An 18,230-nucleotide genomic window follows, 5' to 3' on the forward strand; every position below is an offset into this window, starting at 1 on the left:
TACCTGCCAAATAATTGTGGACGGAGGGAGTATTAAAGAATAGGGAATGGGTTACTGCCCCTCTTGTTTATTTAGATCTAAGAATTCTTTTTTCATCAATGATTGACTAAAATTAATTGTTTTGAAAATAAACACAAAAAGAATTTTATAGTATCACTGAATATTTGTCCATGTTATGCCCCATGACTATCTATTTATAATAAATTCAATAATAACACATGATAATATTTGCCAAGATCACAACTGACAAACGTGGAATTTTCTGATAGGTTAGAATGCTATTATTGTCACAAAATTATAGCACATGCAATATTAATATTAATATTAATAATCCAACAAATCAATCCATTGCCTATCATAGACATGTGAATATAATTTAGAGAAAATAATTGTTTTCGTCCCTGTGTTATTGTCTTATTTTGGTTTTGGTCCCTATGATATCTCACTAATCATACTTAACTTTTAATTAATTAAAGTAAGTGATTTTAGTCCTTCTACTAACAGTGAATATCATTTTAAACAGATCACTTACTGCTATTAGGGGTAATTTTGGTATTACAACAAGAAACACTTCTATGGAGAGAACAAAACCTAAAGCTAGAAAATATTTATAACTTCTCTCATAACATCCTTTCTTATACACAAGCATATCCCAGCCCTACTCCCTTCTTCAATTTGAATGTGAATTCAATCCTCTCATACACTACTCTGTGTGTTCGTTGGTTGATGAACAATTTTCTCTTTAGTGCCTCCCATTTTATATGAGAATACAATCCAGACACTCCTCCTGCAACACATAAAACAACTCAGTACACTTCTTGAAGAGAAACAATATCATTCAATTTCACAATGAAACTCCGAAGCAAGAATGGGCTACAATTCACGCCGGCATGTAAGTACTCAATTAATTTATTTATAGCCTAAATCTTTGATTATATGGAAATCTGAAGAAAAAAAAAGTTGAGTTACAGAACGCAACAACTAATATTTCACATAAAGAGTAAATATCAATTTTTTTTTAAAAAGCTATAAGAATTATAAAATCAAATATTTGTAGTGCATATTCTACATTTGTATGACATTACATTTTGTGTTTGTTCCACTTATTAGAATACCATAAGCATATTCTTGTTTTTAAAAAACAATAGATGAAAATGAAAATTCAGAAGTGCACACAGTTAAATGTGAAGTAATCATAAACTATGATACAGATAGTCAACTATTTAAAGAACTGTAGTTTGCATAATTCAAATTCAAAATTAATTTAGATTTTCATTGTTGGTTACATATTTCTGTGTTGGATTTGTATCATTTACATTTTCTATTGAAGATGTTTATTGTTATAATACTAATAGAATCTACTTTTTCTTTTACACGATAGATGAAGGTGAAGATTCATATATGTACACCATTAAATTACACTATAAGGGTTGGTGGGTGTTTGAGCCAGTGATGAACTATGTTAATGGACATATAGCTTATTATGACTATTGCAATGGAAATGAAAATTCCATTATTCAGATGAGGCAGTGTATGAAAAAGTTTAAAGTCAATGATAAAAAGGTGAAATTTTGATTCAAGTTTGGGCCTTATTTTGAGATGAGTATAAGACTTTTGACAACTGATTTAGATATATATAACCTTGTCTACGAAATACCTGACAGTATAGTAGTTGAAATATTTGTTGAGCACACGAAAGAGGACCAATGGAACTATGATGTAGTTGATTCTGAGGGCAACCCATTACAAGACGGAGAAGATTTGATAGATGTGAATGTAACAGAGAAAAGTGATGAGAGTGATGCCACATGTGAAGAATATGAGTCATTTAATGACTCTGCTTATTCCTTGGAAGAAGATGATATGATTTTTGATAAAATCGTTGACTCTACTGTAGAATGGGTTGGCCTTAATGGGAGAAACAGAGAAAATCATGTTAAAGAAAAAACTATGGAGGTTGGAGTTGCCTCAAACATGTTGACTATGTTTCCCAATAACACTCAAGAAAATGATTGTGCTACATCAGATAAGGAATTAATGAGTTTACATGGAGATTCTGATGATGAAAATCTTAAAAGATCCACTTGTTTTTAATCCAACTAGAGATTTGGAGGATCCAAAATTTAAGTTTACACTTAATATGATTTTCAGCAATAGCAAAGAATTCAAGTGGGCAGTTGAGGTACATGTTGTGTTACCAAAAAAAGACATCAAGTTTAAGAAGAACAAAAGTACAAGGTCGAGGGCCATTTGTAAGGTGTCGAGTTGCAAATGGTTCATATTTGCATCAAAGTCTAATCAAGATTTTAAGATCAAGAGAATAAGCCCTGGCCATTCTTGTGGCAAATAAAGAGATAACAAGACTATTGACTCTGAATTTGTGGCTAAGAAGTATGTAGAAGAATTTAGAATAAATCCAAGTTGGGGAGTAAAATAATTCCAAACTCATGTGATGAGGACTCATAATTGTACTATTACTCGAACCCAAGCTTATATGTCAAAGAGGAAGGCATTAGATCTAATTACAGGAACTAAAGAAGAGCAATTTGATATGTTATGGGATTACTGTGCTAAGCTAAGGAGGAGTAATCCAGGGACTACATGTATTTTGAAGATGGATGAAAATCCAAAAACAATGGTTAATGGTAGAAAAAGATTTTTGAGACTTTATATATGTTTTGCAGCTTGCAAACAAGGCTTTTTAGCCGGATGTCGACCAATAATAGGGGTTGATGGATGTCATTTGAAAGGGCACCAAAAAGGGAGTCAATTATTGACAGCAATAGGCATTGATGGAAACGACAACATATATCCTATTGCATTCGCAATTGTAGAAGGTGAACTAAAAGAAACATGGAAGTGGTTTCTAACGCTTCTTGATGAGGACCTAGGAATATCACAAAATCTTTTTGCATGGACTTTCATTTCTGATAAATAAAAAGGGTTTAATTCCAGCATTTGATGAGATGATGCCAGATGTTGCACACAGATTTTGTGTGAGACATCTACACAATAATTTCAAAACTGAAGGTTTTGGAGGACAAGCACTGAAGGATATCCTATGGAAAGCTGCTAGGGCAACTACAGAACCTAAATTCTCCAAGTATATGAAAGAGATGGAAAAAATAGATTCAAAAGCTCCAAAATAGTTTATTAATAAACCACCAAGTCACTGGTCAATGGCTTTTTTCTCTTCTTTTTCAAAATGTGATGTGTTATTAAACAATTTGTGTGAGTCATTTAATAGTGTACTTCTACATGTAAGAGACAAATATATTTGGACAATGATTGAATCAATTAGGATCTATATGATGTCCAAACTTCACAAGAACAGAAATAAAATGATGAAGTACTACCAGAGAATCTGTCCCAAAATCATGTTGAAGCTAGAAAAAAATAAGGCTAAAGCAGCTGAATGTATTGCCACTAAATCTGATCAATTCCACTACCAGATTGAGAAAATTTAACTTAGACTCTGTTGATCTTAAAGAGAAGACATGTTCTTGTAGGAGATGAGACTTAATATGAATACCTTGTAATCATGCTATTGCAGCTATATGGGTTAAGAAGGATGAGCCTGAAATATATGTTCATGAATGTTATACAATTGATCAGTACATGAAGAGTTACAGTCCATCCATCTTGCCAATTGTCAGCATTGAGCAATGGCCTAAGACATGTATTGAACCACCATTGCCATCAATATACAAAGTACAACCAGGGAGACCAAGAAAACTAAGGAAGAGAGAGATTGACGAAACAACTAAAAAAGAATCAGATTCTGGAAAGCTTACCTTGTTAAAAACATCAAGAAAAGGCAGAAAAAAGAAGTGTGGATCATGTGGAACATTAGGGCACAATAGTAGAAAGTGCCCTATTCTTATGGGGAGAATCCACTTTGAAGTTCAACAACAACAAATTCATCAACAAGTCGGAAAGGAAGGCCCTTCTACACCTAATAATGCAACAAAAGTAAGTAGTCAAATAAATTGGTTCTTTTCAGTTATTGTTGTCTACTTAATAATGCAACATAAGTAGTCAAACAAGTCCAGGATAATGATACAATTTTTTTATTGTACGGTTCAAGCACCATTATTGAGAGTGCGACATCAATGCAGTCCAATTCTTTTATAGATGAACAAACTGTAATTACCTTTCTTGTTATCTACTAATGTTGCTTGTATCCAACTTACTATCTACTAATGTTGCTTGTATTCGGCTTACTGTTTGACTTATGTTCTTATATATATTGTAGGTCAATCAACTTAACCAACCAAGGGTACCAAAAGAGCAATTGAGAAGTTCTGCTTTCATTTTAGAAGAAATTGGTGAGCATTCCAGAGAAGTTACAAGACCACTCTTCATCGAGAGAATGGGAACACAATACGTACCAATATCAAAATTACAAGAAGTACTTTCTCAAAGTAGAAAGAGGGTGGGAAGTGATCCACAGGCCAAGAAAAAAACTGTTCCTTAAATAAAGAAGTACATACACAAGTTTAGATCTAGATCTTTCATTATGACTTTGAAGTTATTCATGTTCATGGATGATTTTTTTTTTTTGAACCTTTATGCAACTTAAATAGTTACTTTTCTATTGTCAGTCTTCATAACAGTTCTTCAATATGACGCGAGAAAGAATTTTATTGATTTCCACAAGGATAAAATCTATGAAAGATGAGAGAATCAATTATTGAATTCTCATGAGAATTTGAAGTTACTAATTTAAAATTTATGCATCAGCTTTAAGTTCACAAAAGATTAGTTTACATAGTTGCTTCAGTCTATCATTTTAAACATGTATATTGTATTTAAGGATAGTGTATCTTGTAAAATAGTGAAAGGTGCAGCAAAGACTAAAAATGTTATGTCTAATTAGCTAATTTCCTTTATACATATCTCAATTAATCATTCAGAAATTTGAACCAAATCCTCTTTCCCCGAGTTTGTTTTCTACTTTGAGTTATTTGTTGTTGAGGCAATCACCTCAAATTCAATTAGCAGAAGTTCAATTGGATATTTTTTCTTTAATTGTCAACCCCAGAAATTCTATTATCAAATATTTGGCAATAACGAACAAGCTTCTTAGCTTAAATATGGTCAGTAAACACAATTTTCAAATACTAAATTCATTCTACAAAGATTATTTCTGTTAGAGAATAAAAAAATTAAGCTCTAATTGAATGACGTACCTTTAAGGAGATTGAGATTCAAATGTAAAGTTTGCTATCATTCACTTTGGTTGTGATCAACTAGTGCTTCCAACCATCATCTACATCTGTAGTTTCAGGGCAAAGCAACAAAATTTAGATCATTTCAGGGAAAAGCAACACAAACAACAAGGACCTAAATAGTCGGCTCCAACTTTCTTACGACTGACACATGATTTTGTACATCGGTCATTCCATGTGTTATATGGTTCGTTTGATTTATATGAAAAAGCTAACAACTATAGTTGGCAAATTGAAGTGCATTTTACTATTTGTAATGTTGTACGATCAAAAGTCATGACTTCTTATATTTCTAAGAGCCCGAGCAACTAAGGTTGCCACTTGTTTTCTCCTTGTTCGAAAAGTGAAGCAGAAATGATTAAGAGTGTATTTATCTTTATACAAACATTCTGGTTTCAGATCTTAGTTGCCATAGAAAGTTATCCAAATGCTCGAAGTTGTCCTAAGGAGATACCTTTGGACTCGGAAGGCAGAAATGTCACGGAAAGCACTATTAACATGAGAATTTTTTTGCTAATCCAAAGATGGCAGGTGGATTTAATGTCACTGATATTGTAACATGAAATCGAGCTTCCATATGCAAACTATTGTGGAACCTCTATAGAAAGGAGAATAGACTCTAGACACACTGCTACTACTATAAGCAAGGATCCATCAAGGAGGTCAAGCCCTATGTAAGTTGGACATCAAGGAAGCTTTTGATAATGTGCATTGGGATTTCCTCGTAAGCATACTCAAGTTAAAGGGCCACCAAACAATCATATTATCATATGATATGATTCCTCTTTGCAAACTGAAAATCGAATGAAGATATTTTCATGGAGGGGTCTTTGGCTTGGGCATTCAACGTTAATGGAGTAGCACCCCATTCTTTTCAGCATTGCACAAAACTAGGATGCTACTATCTCTGACTCTTGGAATGGACATGGCTGAAATTTTAATTTGAGGCGCAGTATCAATGACTTGAACTGAGCAGTGTATTTTCTCAAGGACTTAACATTTATCCCTAGATTTGGGCCTGTAGTTTTCCCCGTCCCCCCTTTGTCAGGCAGTGCTTGTGTGGACGGTACGCCACCTAAAATCGGGCTTGAAGCTCTCACCTTACCAACAAGCCGAGAGCTAATGGTTGTTGATCTTGACGTAAGCATGAAGAGTAGGATAGTGTTGAGAAGCAACCTGCTTGGTGCTAGACCAAGGCAGTATAGTTGAGGTTCTTGCTCATACTTGCAAACATATTTCCTTGATAATAAAATTTTCATTTATCAAAAAAAAAAAAAAAAACCACACTACCAAATCAATTTTATTTACCTTAAACTTAAGCTACCATGTTCAAATTTTTTGTAAGCAAAAGCTTCATATATCAAATCAGATAAAACATTTATCATAAAGCTTAATCGTAAATTCAGATAAAAACAACATAATTCAAGAAACAAAAAGGCTGGACCGAAGCTTGCAAGAAAAAAGATCAAAGAGGGATGGAAAAAAATACATCTAGCTCAAACTGAAAAATAGAGAAGAAAACTCAAAACTTGATAAAATCTGAGCAAAATTCCTTCCGATATGAGCTCTGCCTTGAATTTTCTCCTAAAATTTTATCAACAATTTTTTGAGTTCAGCCATTCTAAAGCTAAGAAAGAAACGAGAGAGAGAAAGAGATATCATTTTGAGAAATGGGTTTTACTTTGAATCTGCACTTTCCCAAATGAATGACATTACTTTGGGAAGTGCAATTCACTGTGAAACGGATTATTTCACGTGAACTCTAACAAAAAATATTATTATTTATATATATGATTATTGTAATAACCAAATTACCCTGACAGCAATAAGTGATCTGTTTAAATTGATATTTACTGTTAGTAGAAGGACTGAAATCTCTTACTTTAATTAATTAAAGGTTAAGTATAATTAGTGAGATATCATAGGGATCAAAATCAAAATAAGACAATAACACAGGGACGAAAACAATTATTTTCTCTATAATTTATGTATTTGGGTGAAATTTATGTAGTACGACTTAAGTTAGTTATGTATTTTGGGTGAAATCAATAAGTACGTTGATTAAAGTAATTACATGGCTAATCAAACATGTCAAACAGTGTAATTACACTTAATTACACCAAATTCAATTGTTAAAGTGGCTTTTTAATCTGGCCCTAAAAGTTGAAAACGCCCATCATGGAAAATTATTAGCTTTGCTCCATGGTATAAACCTAGCTCAAAGAAATAATATTAAATAATTGTTGTTGAAAACTGTCTCTCAAGTATTACTCAACACTCTAAATAACAACAATCTCATTTAGTCATATATTTATGTTGATTGCAGATCACTACTCTTACATATGGAAGAATATATTGAGGGAGGCTAATGTAGTAGAGACCTATTAGCAGCATACGGAAAAGAAATCAAAGGATCTGAATATGGACATTAATTAACCAACCTTATATTTTTGAAGCGTCTCCTTCTTTTGTAATAACTGCTCTTGATAGAGATGTTGTTGAAACTATATATATCATTTCAATCAGTTCCTTTTTGTATGGATAAACCTTATTATTAACTAAATAAAATCCTTCCATTTTAAGCAAATAAAATAATAATAACAAGGGCAAGATGAAAGGTGTGTTTGGTTGAAGAAAAATATTTTCCTAGAAAATAAGTGATGTTCTTATTTATTGATTTGTTAGTGGTTGGATAGTAAGGAGAAAATATAGTTCCAAGAACATTTATGATAACATCCACGGTGGCATATCTCCATTAAAATTAATAGATTTCAAATAGAAAATCAAGAAGATGCTTATTGTCGAATAAGAGCCAAAATGAACTCAAGAATAATGACGAAGAGTAAATTAAGTGTTGCATATGTTTCATCGTCCAAGTCCAAACCCAAAAGAAGAAAAATTGAGGCCCACATGCAGGAGCCCCAAAGGAGAGCACGAAGTGTTGAATTCTTGCCTAAACTGATTTGGAAACTCACGCCCAAACTAAGGCAAATAAATGTGGGACTTGATGCCAATAAATATCACTTTTTCTTATTTCATAAGCGCATACTGTTTGGTCCAAATTTTGGGGAACAAATTTGGTCAAATACAATTACAACAAGTAATGGTCAATGGTCTTGTAGATTCAAGTCACGTGTATCATAAAATAATTTATGAATTGATATCGATTATAAATAATATACTCATAAAAGGAATTTAAAATGACAAAATGCATTAACGACAATCGTAACATACTATACTTTGAAATGCACCAAACAACTATTGTACCTAGGAATTTTTCATTAACTCCTAAAGGATTTTAGTGAAATGGTACTGTCTTAATCTTTTAAAAATAAATTTATAATAGCACATTTTAATACAAAACATGTATTCATCTTTTCCACTATCTCTTATGTATATAAAGTTATGTATATGACATAGAAAAATATGAATAAATTATTCAATTATGTTATTCCACATGGTATCAGAGCTTTAGATTTATTCCTAAATAATTTTATTTATCTTGTCTTGAAAAATTCTTTTTGCTATTTATATCTATTCAAAGATTGAAACCTTTCAAAAATCAAGTCGGAAAAAAATAATGTTGCAAATATTTCAACCTCTGAAAATATATTTGTAATCGTAAAAAATAACTCTATAGTTTTAATTGGAGATCTGCAAAACATTTAAACCTCTTATCAGTTGAAGGAAAAACTACCTAAATCCCTCTACTATCTCCATCCTAATGTAATCTAATCATTGAGAGGTAATAGAAAGATTTTCGAAAGAAATGAGTTTTGTAATAAAATAAATGTAGATTTTCCGATGCAAATAATCTGCCAACTCCGATTATGTATTGGAATTGCACCCAGAAATGTTAAATAACTATATTTTTTTTAAAATATATTTTTCGACTATCTCAATTGGAGTATTCAGAATTTTTTTTTAGCTTTCTTCTATCATTGGAGTAGGCTATCATAAATTTATTTACTAATTTTTTTTAGATGTTCTACGGTCTAGATCGTATGTTTTGAGCTTAGAATTTGATTTTCTACCATAGTAGAAGTATCAGTATATTATAGGTGGTATCAACATGTCTTTTTTTGGTAATTAATTTTACTTATCAAGAGCGTTTTGGTCATTTCACCTCACGTTTTTCTTCTATTTCATTCCACGTGGTCAGCTAGCCACCGTTGTATTGTACGTGGCATCCATGCCTCTAGTGATTTTATTTCATTTTATAAATAATCAACACTTTTTTTTGGATTCATAGTTAACTTATTAGATACTTAAATATATGCATGTCATTACTTTCTATGGTGCATAAAATCATAATTTTGGAGTAGTATATTTTGGCTACAGCCCAACTATTGATATAATGGTTTGTTGTGCATTTATTTAATTTTGGTTGCATGAATATTCGAAATATAGTTAAGAGAATATGATATAAATCATATGATTTGCTTACACCTTGTTTGGATGGTTGTTACCCGTTGTATTGTATAATTCAATATTTGTTTTGATTATTACTTAAATTCTATTATATCGTATCGTTTAAATTCATCGTTAGGTGATGATGAAAAGACCCATTTTATGGAACAACCGATTTGGTGTGATCGCGTCGTTACTTTAATATTTTCTTCTCATTTTATCTTTATTTATTATTTAATAATGGTATTTCATCCTTTACTCTACTTTTATAGTATTTATACCATGTACCCTACTTTTCTGGTAGATTTATCATTCAAATCGGGGATGTGCGACATTATATAACGACGGAGAACGATATAACTTATCCTAACACTGCATTCATTAAAACAATATCATATGATACAATACAACATAATACAATATAATACATTATGAAACAATAAGAAACAACCATCCAATATTAGTGGTATTAGACATAAGGTGTCAGTCACGACTCACTAAATTTAGATTGTGGCACGAGTTTGAGCTAGCAGACATAGATAATAAAAATAATATAAGTATTAATTATAATAGTATGTCATTCTGTCCACTTAATAATAAAGTATATGCATGTATATTTGGCATATTTGAAATATTGAGATTTGAGAACAATAATGAGGGGAGTCTACACTGGAGGAAGCTAACAAACGAAAAAAGGTTACAATATATTATATTTATGCTAGCTTCTTTTTCTTTCTTATTTTAATTAATAATTAATATATCTAATCTTTGAATCATTAGATTAGATTAATTAATCTATATTTTAAATAGGAGACAAAGATTACATACATTTATTAATATAAAAAATAGAAAGTAATCTTGGCCATTTTCCATAAAATATTGGAAAAACTATATTAAAAATTCATATCTAAGCCCAAAGTAATTTCTGAAATACGCGTTCTCTCATAAATAATTACAGAACATACCCCCATTCATTAAGGCTGATAATATTTGCTTAACTGATACTAAATCAATATATCATATACCGTATTGATATCATTAAGGATATATATATATATATATATATATATAGTGATTTAGTATTAATTAAGTGATATTATCAACCTTAATGATATCAATACAATATATGATACTGATTTAATATCAATTAAGCGAATTTAGTTGGAAGTATATAGTGTAATTATTTAGTGGGATATAAATGTAAAAAGATATATATTTGTAATTATTTTATTTTTATGGGTATTTGTTTAATTTCCCCTAAAATATACTCTACTCTGAATATAATTTTCGCCAAGTACACATCTAGATGAGAGACATGTGTACTATTTAATTGTTAAAGGTCAAGATTATATTTCATTAACTAGTATCATAACCATAATTAAGTGAATAAGTTTTGACAAATAATTTCTTTAACTTTGGTAAGAAAAATATTCCTACAAATCTTAGAACCCTTTGATTTCATTTTATATTTCTATATTCAAATATTAATATTGTACATTATTTAATAGCTTCCTATGCTAGCAAATTTATTCTTGAAATATTATGTTGAGAAGTTTAAAAAATAAAGGGAAGAATTATCATTGATGATAGAAATCATATAGTAAAATTGGGAAGTAAAAAATGCATTAGAATTACAAATGTGAAAGTATCCAAAAAAATAATCTTTTTAAAAAAAAAAACAAACATCAATTTAAAGGCAAAATATTTTGTAAGATTACTGTTAGGCTAAACAAATTAAACATTATTAAGTTCATGTTCCATAATTTTAATAATTAAATAAAAAAATATAAAATAAAATCAATGATATAAATATATGGATACCAAAATTTGAGAAGAATTAATTATTCTTACCAAAGTTAAGAAATTATTTGTCAAAACTTATTCACTTAATTATGGTTATGATACTAGTTAATGAAATATAATCTTGACCTTTAACAATTAAATAGTACACATGTCTCTCATCTAGATGTGTACTTGACGAAATGGAAGGAAAGAGTAATGGAGGGGAGCCAAGGTCCATAGTCCATACTAAGAAAGATAACAATAATTTTTGCATGATTAATTATACCACCTCTCTTTGTCCACTTATGGCAAGAAAAATCGGGGAGCGGCACCCTTGTTATAAAACAAATAAGTAATTATTTTATTTATAATTTATTAGTGTTTGATTAGTAAAAGAATATATTATCTTAAAGTATTTTGATATAATTTAGACAAATACTATGACACCAGACCCCACCCTTTAACATTTCACATCTACTCAGATCCCTATCTCGACCCCAAACACGAAACATGACTTGACCTGAGATATAACCCTGGACCCGATCCCAATTTGGGAACTGATTCAAATTTTAAAACTTGATCGGAGTTCCAAACCCGAGCAGGACCCAACCTTGACTTGAGTTGGGGTCGGCTTGGGGTCATGTTCCTAGGTAGTGGCCGATCCAAATTTTTGTAATAGTGGGTGCTTAAGAAAACAGTCTTTGCTCTAAGAGGATTCGATCCCTCAGCCGCTGAAACTGTAGGCCTTCGTCACCCACTCTTAACCCAACGCACCACAACAAACTGATATGTTGTGGGTGCTCATCACTAGCTCTAGGGTGGGCATGGTATGGTACGGTATAATATTTGAAAGTTTCGATATCGTAATTTTTGTATTCAGTTTTAAAAATATTATACCATTATCATACCAATTTAATTTGGTATGGTTCAATATATTAAAGTTCGGTTTTGGTATTTTACGGTATGGTAAATTGATAACCATAATTTTTTTAACTTCAACTAATATATACTCATATAATAGAGTATTATGACTTCGATAATTAAAAAAAGGCTTCAATTGTATCATACTACACATTACACATGTAGAAATCTATATGCAAAATAAAGTACAAGCAACTCATTTTGTTAATCAATTACAATTCAAATACATTTCAATCAAAATAGAGTAGCCAAAGTTTCAACTTCTAACCAATTAGTTTATACTATACTAGGTTGCATATTTGTTAGTATTTTTATATATATATATATATATATATATATATATATATATATGTTATTCATGTAACTGTATACTTCGGTATGATATTCGGTATTTTGATATGTTATTTTGAAATACCAAATACCATACCGAATGCCAAAACAAATTAAAATGTATACCATATACCATACAAATTACCATAATACCAAAACGCAGTATCAAAATTTTGGTATGATATGGTAATTCAGTATATATCATACCATGTCCACCCCAAAGTAGCTCTCCATATCCATTTTCTTGATATTTCTATATATCTATATACACTTTACGTCCGGGTCAATGGGTGTTCGAGCACCCACAACCTAATTTGTAGGTCCGCCCTATTCCTAGGTATGGGTCGGGAGTCAGTTCCTAGATTAATCAAGGTGGAATTTAGATTTCAGGTCGGGGTTAGGATCGAGAGTTGGGCGTCCTTAGTAATAGCGGGGATCGATCGGGTGGGGTTTCAAGTTGGGGTCAGGAGACAAATCCTAGGTTAAGGTCGAGGTCAGGGTTAGGAGTCACGTCGAGTGGTCAAGATCAAGGTTGGATCTCGAGTCTGGGTCGAGAGTTAGGTCTGGGGTTAAGATTAAAATCGGGAGTCGGGTCTCAAATTAGTGTTGGGGTGGGAAATCAGGTCCCAAGTTAGGGTAGGTGTTGTATCCTAGGTTAGGGTTGGGAGTAGGTCAAGGTCATGTCCTAGGTCTATGTCAAAAGTCAAGATCAAGGTTGAGAGTTTGGTCCTGATTTAGGGTCGGGTTCGGTGTCACATGGGGATCAAAGTTGGGTCTAGGTTAGGAGTTGAGTCCCTAGACGGGGTCGAGAATCGGGTCTTGTGTTGGGTTGGGGATACTAAATCTTGGGTCAACTTTATAATTCAAGTCTGGGTCAGGCCTAGGAATTTGGTTTAGGGTCAAGGTCAAGAGTCGAGTCTTAGGGCTGGGATTTTGGTCCTAAATTGGGGTTGAAAGTTGGGTCCCAATTTAGTATTGGGTCTCGAGTTGGGATTGGGAGCCTGGTCCCGGTTGGATTCCATATTGGGGTCGGGAGTTTGCTCCTAGGTCAAGGTTATGAGCGGGTCTCTCGAGTCAGGGTGGAGTCCCAAATTGGGATTGGGAGTCAAGTCTCTAGTCGGGGTGAAAAGTTGGGTCTTAGTTTAGAGTCGGGTGGTAAGGTTAAGATCGTATTGAATTGTTTTTCCTTACTTTACATAGGGGGTGTCATTTTTCTTTGGAACCTGGATGTTTCCACTTAGTCATTGATGAGGTAAAATACTCCCTACTAAAATAACTATCCTAAACTTATTAAATTGAATAAATAAAAGTGTATGGAGAAAATATCATGTTAGCCTTTTGTAACATTCCATTTAAAAAAAATCTTTTTGTACAAATAATTGAACTCAGACAACATTATATATTTTAAATCCCTCTGATGCCTTGATTCAATATAATCACGTTGTATTAATATATATATATATATATATATATTATCCCCATTCCTTCATGTCCAAAACACTTACTATAAATACATCGAAACCTTGAGGGAGTATACAACAATATTTACTTTTTCCCAAACATAATATTACATACTTTCTATTCTCCAATTAATATGGAAGTCATATCTACTCACACAAATAGCTTTGTCATCACAATCACCATCAACGACCACCACAATAATAGCAAGTCCAATCACCGAAACGGCGGAACAACTCATGACAATGGCAATAAGCTATTATTGGGAAACTCCAACTCTATTAAGCCTGGTTGGTTTTCAGAGTTCAGCGCGTTATGGCCAGGTTGGTATTAATTTAAAAAATTAAGGGCGTATTTGGTATGAAAAAAAAATATTTGTTTGAAATTTTAAACAATTGAGTTTATTTCTTACTTAATTTTTAGTGACCGTTTAGTAACCAAAAAATTATTATCACATTTCAAGCAGAACAGTATTAATGAGGAGTGGGATGGGGTGTGGGGATCAGTGAGTATTAAAAAATTAAGTGTGTTTAGTACGAATGAATCTTGTTCAAAATTTACCTAGTGCTCTAATAGTAACATTACTAAGAAAATCACTATAAATTTTCCTACTAAAAAATGGTTTAGTGGTTATTACTATAGATATTTTGATCGATTCAATGAGAAAAAACAAAAAAATAGTAATATTTCATACAAAATAATTATAAGCCTTTCACTATTTCAGTGAGAATCTGTTTTTCAACATGCATTTCTCCAGCGAACTGATTCAATGGAAAAAGAGTAAAATAAATTTATATATTTTAACACAATTGTTTTTACTAATTCGCGATATAAAAAATCTTCATTTTTAATAGTGTAACACGTATCATATTATTCTAATTTACAGAAATTATCAAATTTTGTAGGTGAAGCATTCTCAGTAAAAATTGAGAATTTGTTATTTCAAGGGAAGTCAGATTATCAAGATGTCATGCTCTTTGAGGTAATATATAAATAATCAACGTTATGTTATAAATATGTAATATATTTGAGTCATATATGTAATATATAATATTTGTAAATTAAATTATTTTTATTTATTTATATATTGCAATATGCGTACAGTCAGCAACTTATGGTAAGGTTCTTACATTGGATGGAGCAATTCAACACACAGAAAATGGTGGATTTCCATATACTGAAATGATTGTTCATCTACCACTTGGTTCAATCCCAAGTCCCAAAAAGGTTTTTATTTTCTCTGTTCGTTTTAATTTGTTTATCTTTTAAAAGTGATATTTATATTGTTTGATTCTATTTAATAGGTGTTGATCATTGGTGTAGGAATTGGTTTTACATTATTCGAAGTTCTTCGTTATCCTACCATAGAAAAAATAGATATTGTTGAGATTGATGATGTGGTGGTCGATGTAAGTAAAAATAAAATTAAAAAATCTTACTCTTTGTGATTTTTTTTACTTTTAATACTTGAAAAAATATTTTTAAAAGGAAAATAAAATATAATATTTTTTTCATACAGGTGTCTAGAAAATTTTTCCCCTACCTTGCGGCTAATTTTAATGATCCTCGTGCAACTCTTGTTCTCGGCGATGGTATGTGTATTATTACTTCCGTCATTTCAATTTGATTGTTTTACTTTTTAATGGGATAATATATAAAATTTCATTAATTTTTAAAATGATTGCTTAGATACATGCTACTTTGCGATATTACGAATCTTATCAGAATTTGATATTTTTAGATACGTTTAGATATATGTATCTAGAGATACATAGTATCAAAATTAGGTGTAATTTGCTCTAAATACACTGTATCGAAGTGAATTTACATATATCTGCGATATACAAACAAATCTTGCTCGCCTCCCTCCCATCTCACTCGTCACTCTCCTATGTATTTGAAATATACAGGTATAGACAAATCTCGCCCGCCTCCCTCATGTATTCGGTCGCCTCTCTTCCTATTACAATGCATCTAAGTGTATCTGACTTCAAATTTAGTATGCAATTATTAATTAGTCATATAAAATGTAATTATTTCAAACTATAGAGAATTTGGTAAGAATATTTGTGTAATTAGCTATATAGTTTCTCCTTTTTGATTTGACACAAAACTCAAGAAAGTAAAAGAAGATTTTTGAAATTTGTGGTATTTGATCAAAGATATGATAAATATATCAAAATATTTTTTAATCTTATGATCTTAAATATGTCATATGAAATTTAAAATTAAAGAGTTGTCAATGGAAATGAACTTTTTTTTTAATGAAAATGACTAAAAAAGAAAGTAGGACAAAATAAATTGAAACGGAGGAGGTAGTATAATTTAGTATTACTTTATTTTCATTTGTTTTATTCTTTTCTTTTTTGGTTAATTTATTTATTCTTGATTTGATTTTATTTTTCAGGAACTGCATTTGTAAAGGCTGCACAAGCAGGGTATTATGATGCTATTATAGTGGACTCTTCTGATCCTATTGGTACTTTATTTTTTATTTAATACAAACATAATTAATTAATGTTAAATAAACCATAACAAGGTTAATAATGTTGTTATAAAATGATTTTTACTTTTATATACTAATGATCTAAACAAATATTTATATTAGATCATCTAAATTATAATTACATATAGATATCGACCAATTTAGATAGGTAAATCAAACAATGAATAGTTAAGTTATCAGTTACAAATTTAAATGTGTGTTTGGTCATTAACTTATCGATATTTTCATGTTTTGTTTTAATATAATATTTTCAGGTCCAGCAAAAGATTTATTTGAGAGGCCATTTTTTGAGGCAGTAGCCAAAGCTCTTAGGCCAGGAGGAGTTGTATGCACGCAGGCTGAAAGTATTTGGCTTCATATGCATATTATTAAACAAATTATTGCTAATTGTCGTCAAGTCTTTAAAGGTTCTGTTAACTATGCTTGGACTACTGTTCCAACGTATCCCACGTACGTATTTTCTTTCTCTTATCTAACGTCAGACTTTTCTATAACAATTGTCAGCTATAACAATCTTAATTTTGTCTGTTATTCTTTCGAAATCAACTTTCAGGTTATGTTATATCACTCCATCTGTTTTGATTTATGTGTCACACTTTCTTTTTATTCGCTCTATCTCATGTTAGATGAATATTTTCTTTTTTACACGGTGATTAAAAAATCATTAATAGATTAAATATAGATTGATCAACTTTACAACTTAGCCCTTTGTTTATATCAATGCCTACAAAAATAAGAAAAAATAAAAATAGAGTATAAGAATAGCTAGTATTGCAAATTATTCACATTTTAAAGATTATATTTATCGCAGGGCAAAATAGGAAAATTAATTAATTTATCTTTGATTTATTAAGTGATTAAATAATAAGGGGCAACTATTTTTAGTAAGATGTTCATCTAATATGGGACAGAGGGAGTATTAATCAATACAAAAAAATATGATATATTTTTTTATTTGACAAATATATTTAATGACACTATCAACATTTTACACATATAGAATTCCACTTATTTGATAAAAAAGTCCGCAAAGGTGTATTTTTTTAAGGATAGTTTTGAAACATCTCAAAGTCTTGTCATATTTTTTAAACATTTTGTCATATCAAACTTCAGACGAACGATGCTGATATAAAGATATTTAATTGCACATCAATCTAATATTTCTTGTATATTTATTTTTATAGTGGTGTAATTGGTTACATGCTTTGCTCTACTGAGGGACCAGAAGTTGACTTTAAGAATCCAGTTAATCCGATTGACAAAGATATAACCCATGTCAAGTCAAACTTAGAACCTCTCAAGTTCTACAACACTGATGTAATAATTTTATATCTCACTATTTATTCTTTTAATTACCTTTTTTTTTAATTATTATTATTATACAATTTTATAATTAACATTTTTTTGTTTCTTTCCAGATTCATAAATCAGCTTTTATTTTGCCATCTTTTGCCAGAAGTTTGATTGAGTTTTAATCAAATAAAGAATCGAGATTGATGGTTAGGAGTTGAGGGATTGGAATTCTTGAGTTTTGCTTTATTTGTAATATGTAATGTAATATCGACCTCTAGAGATCGGTTCATTTATGTAAT

The 18,230-nt window shown here is 30.9% G+C and overlaps 1 protein-coding gene and 1 pseudogene across 1 annotated transcript; both read left to right on the plus strand.

Moving 5' to 3' along the window:
- Nucleotides 1-1,599: 1,599 nt before the first annotated feature.
- On the plus strand, nucleotides 1,600-6,440 carry LOC102593584 (uncharacterized; annotated as a pseudogene).
- A 7,828-nt stretch (nucleotides 6,441-14,268) lies between these two features.
- Nucleotides 14,269-17,955, plus strand: LOC102580415 (putrescine N-methyltransferase 2-like; the record flags this gene model as incomplete). Its single annotated transcript, XM_015310300.1, has 8 exons — nucleotides 14,269-14,455; nucleotides 15,038-15,114; nucleotides 15,237-15,359; nucleotides 15,437-15,541; nucleotides 15,652-15,724; nucleotides 16,540-16,611; nucleotides 16,893-17,088; nucleotides 17,823-17,955. Coding segments are annotated over exons 1-8 (966 nt in total), but the record flags the coding sequence as incomplete, so codon positions are not given.
- Nucleotides 17,956-18,230: the final 275 nt, after the last annotated feature.

Source organism: Solanum tuberosum, unplaced genomic scaffold (assembly GCF_000226075.1).
Source record: "Solanum tuberosum cultivar DM 1-3 516 R44 unplaced genomic scaffold, SolTub_3.0 scf00132, whole genome shotgun sequence".
Classification (NCBI taxonomy): Eukaryota; Viridiplantae; Streptophyta; class Magnoliopsida; order Solanales; family Solanaceae; genus Solanum; species Solanum tuberosum.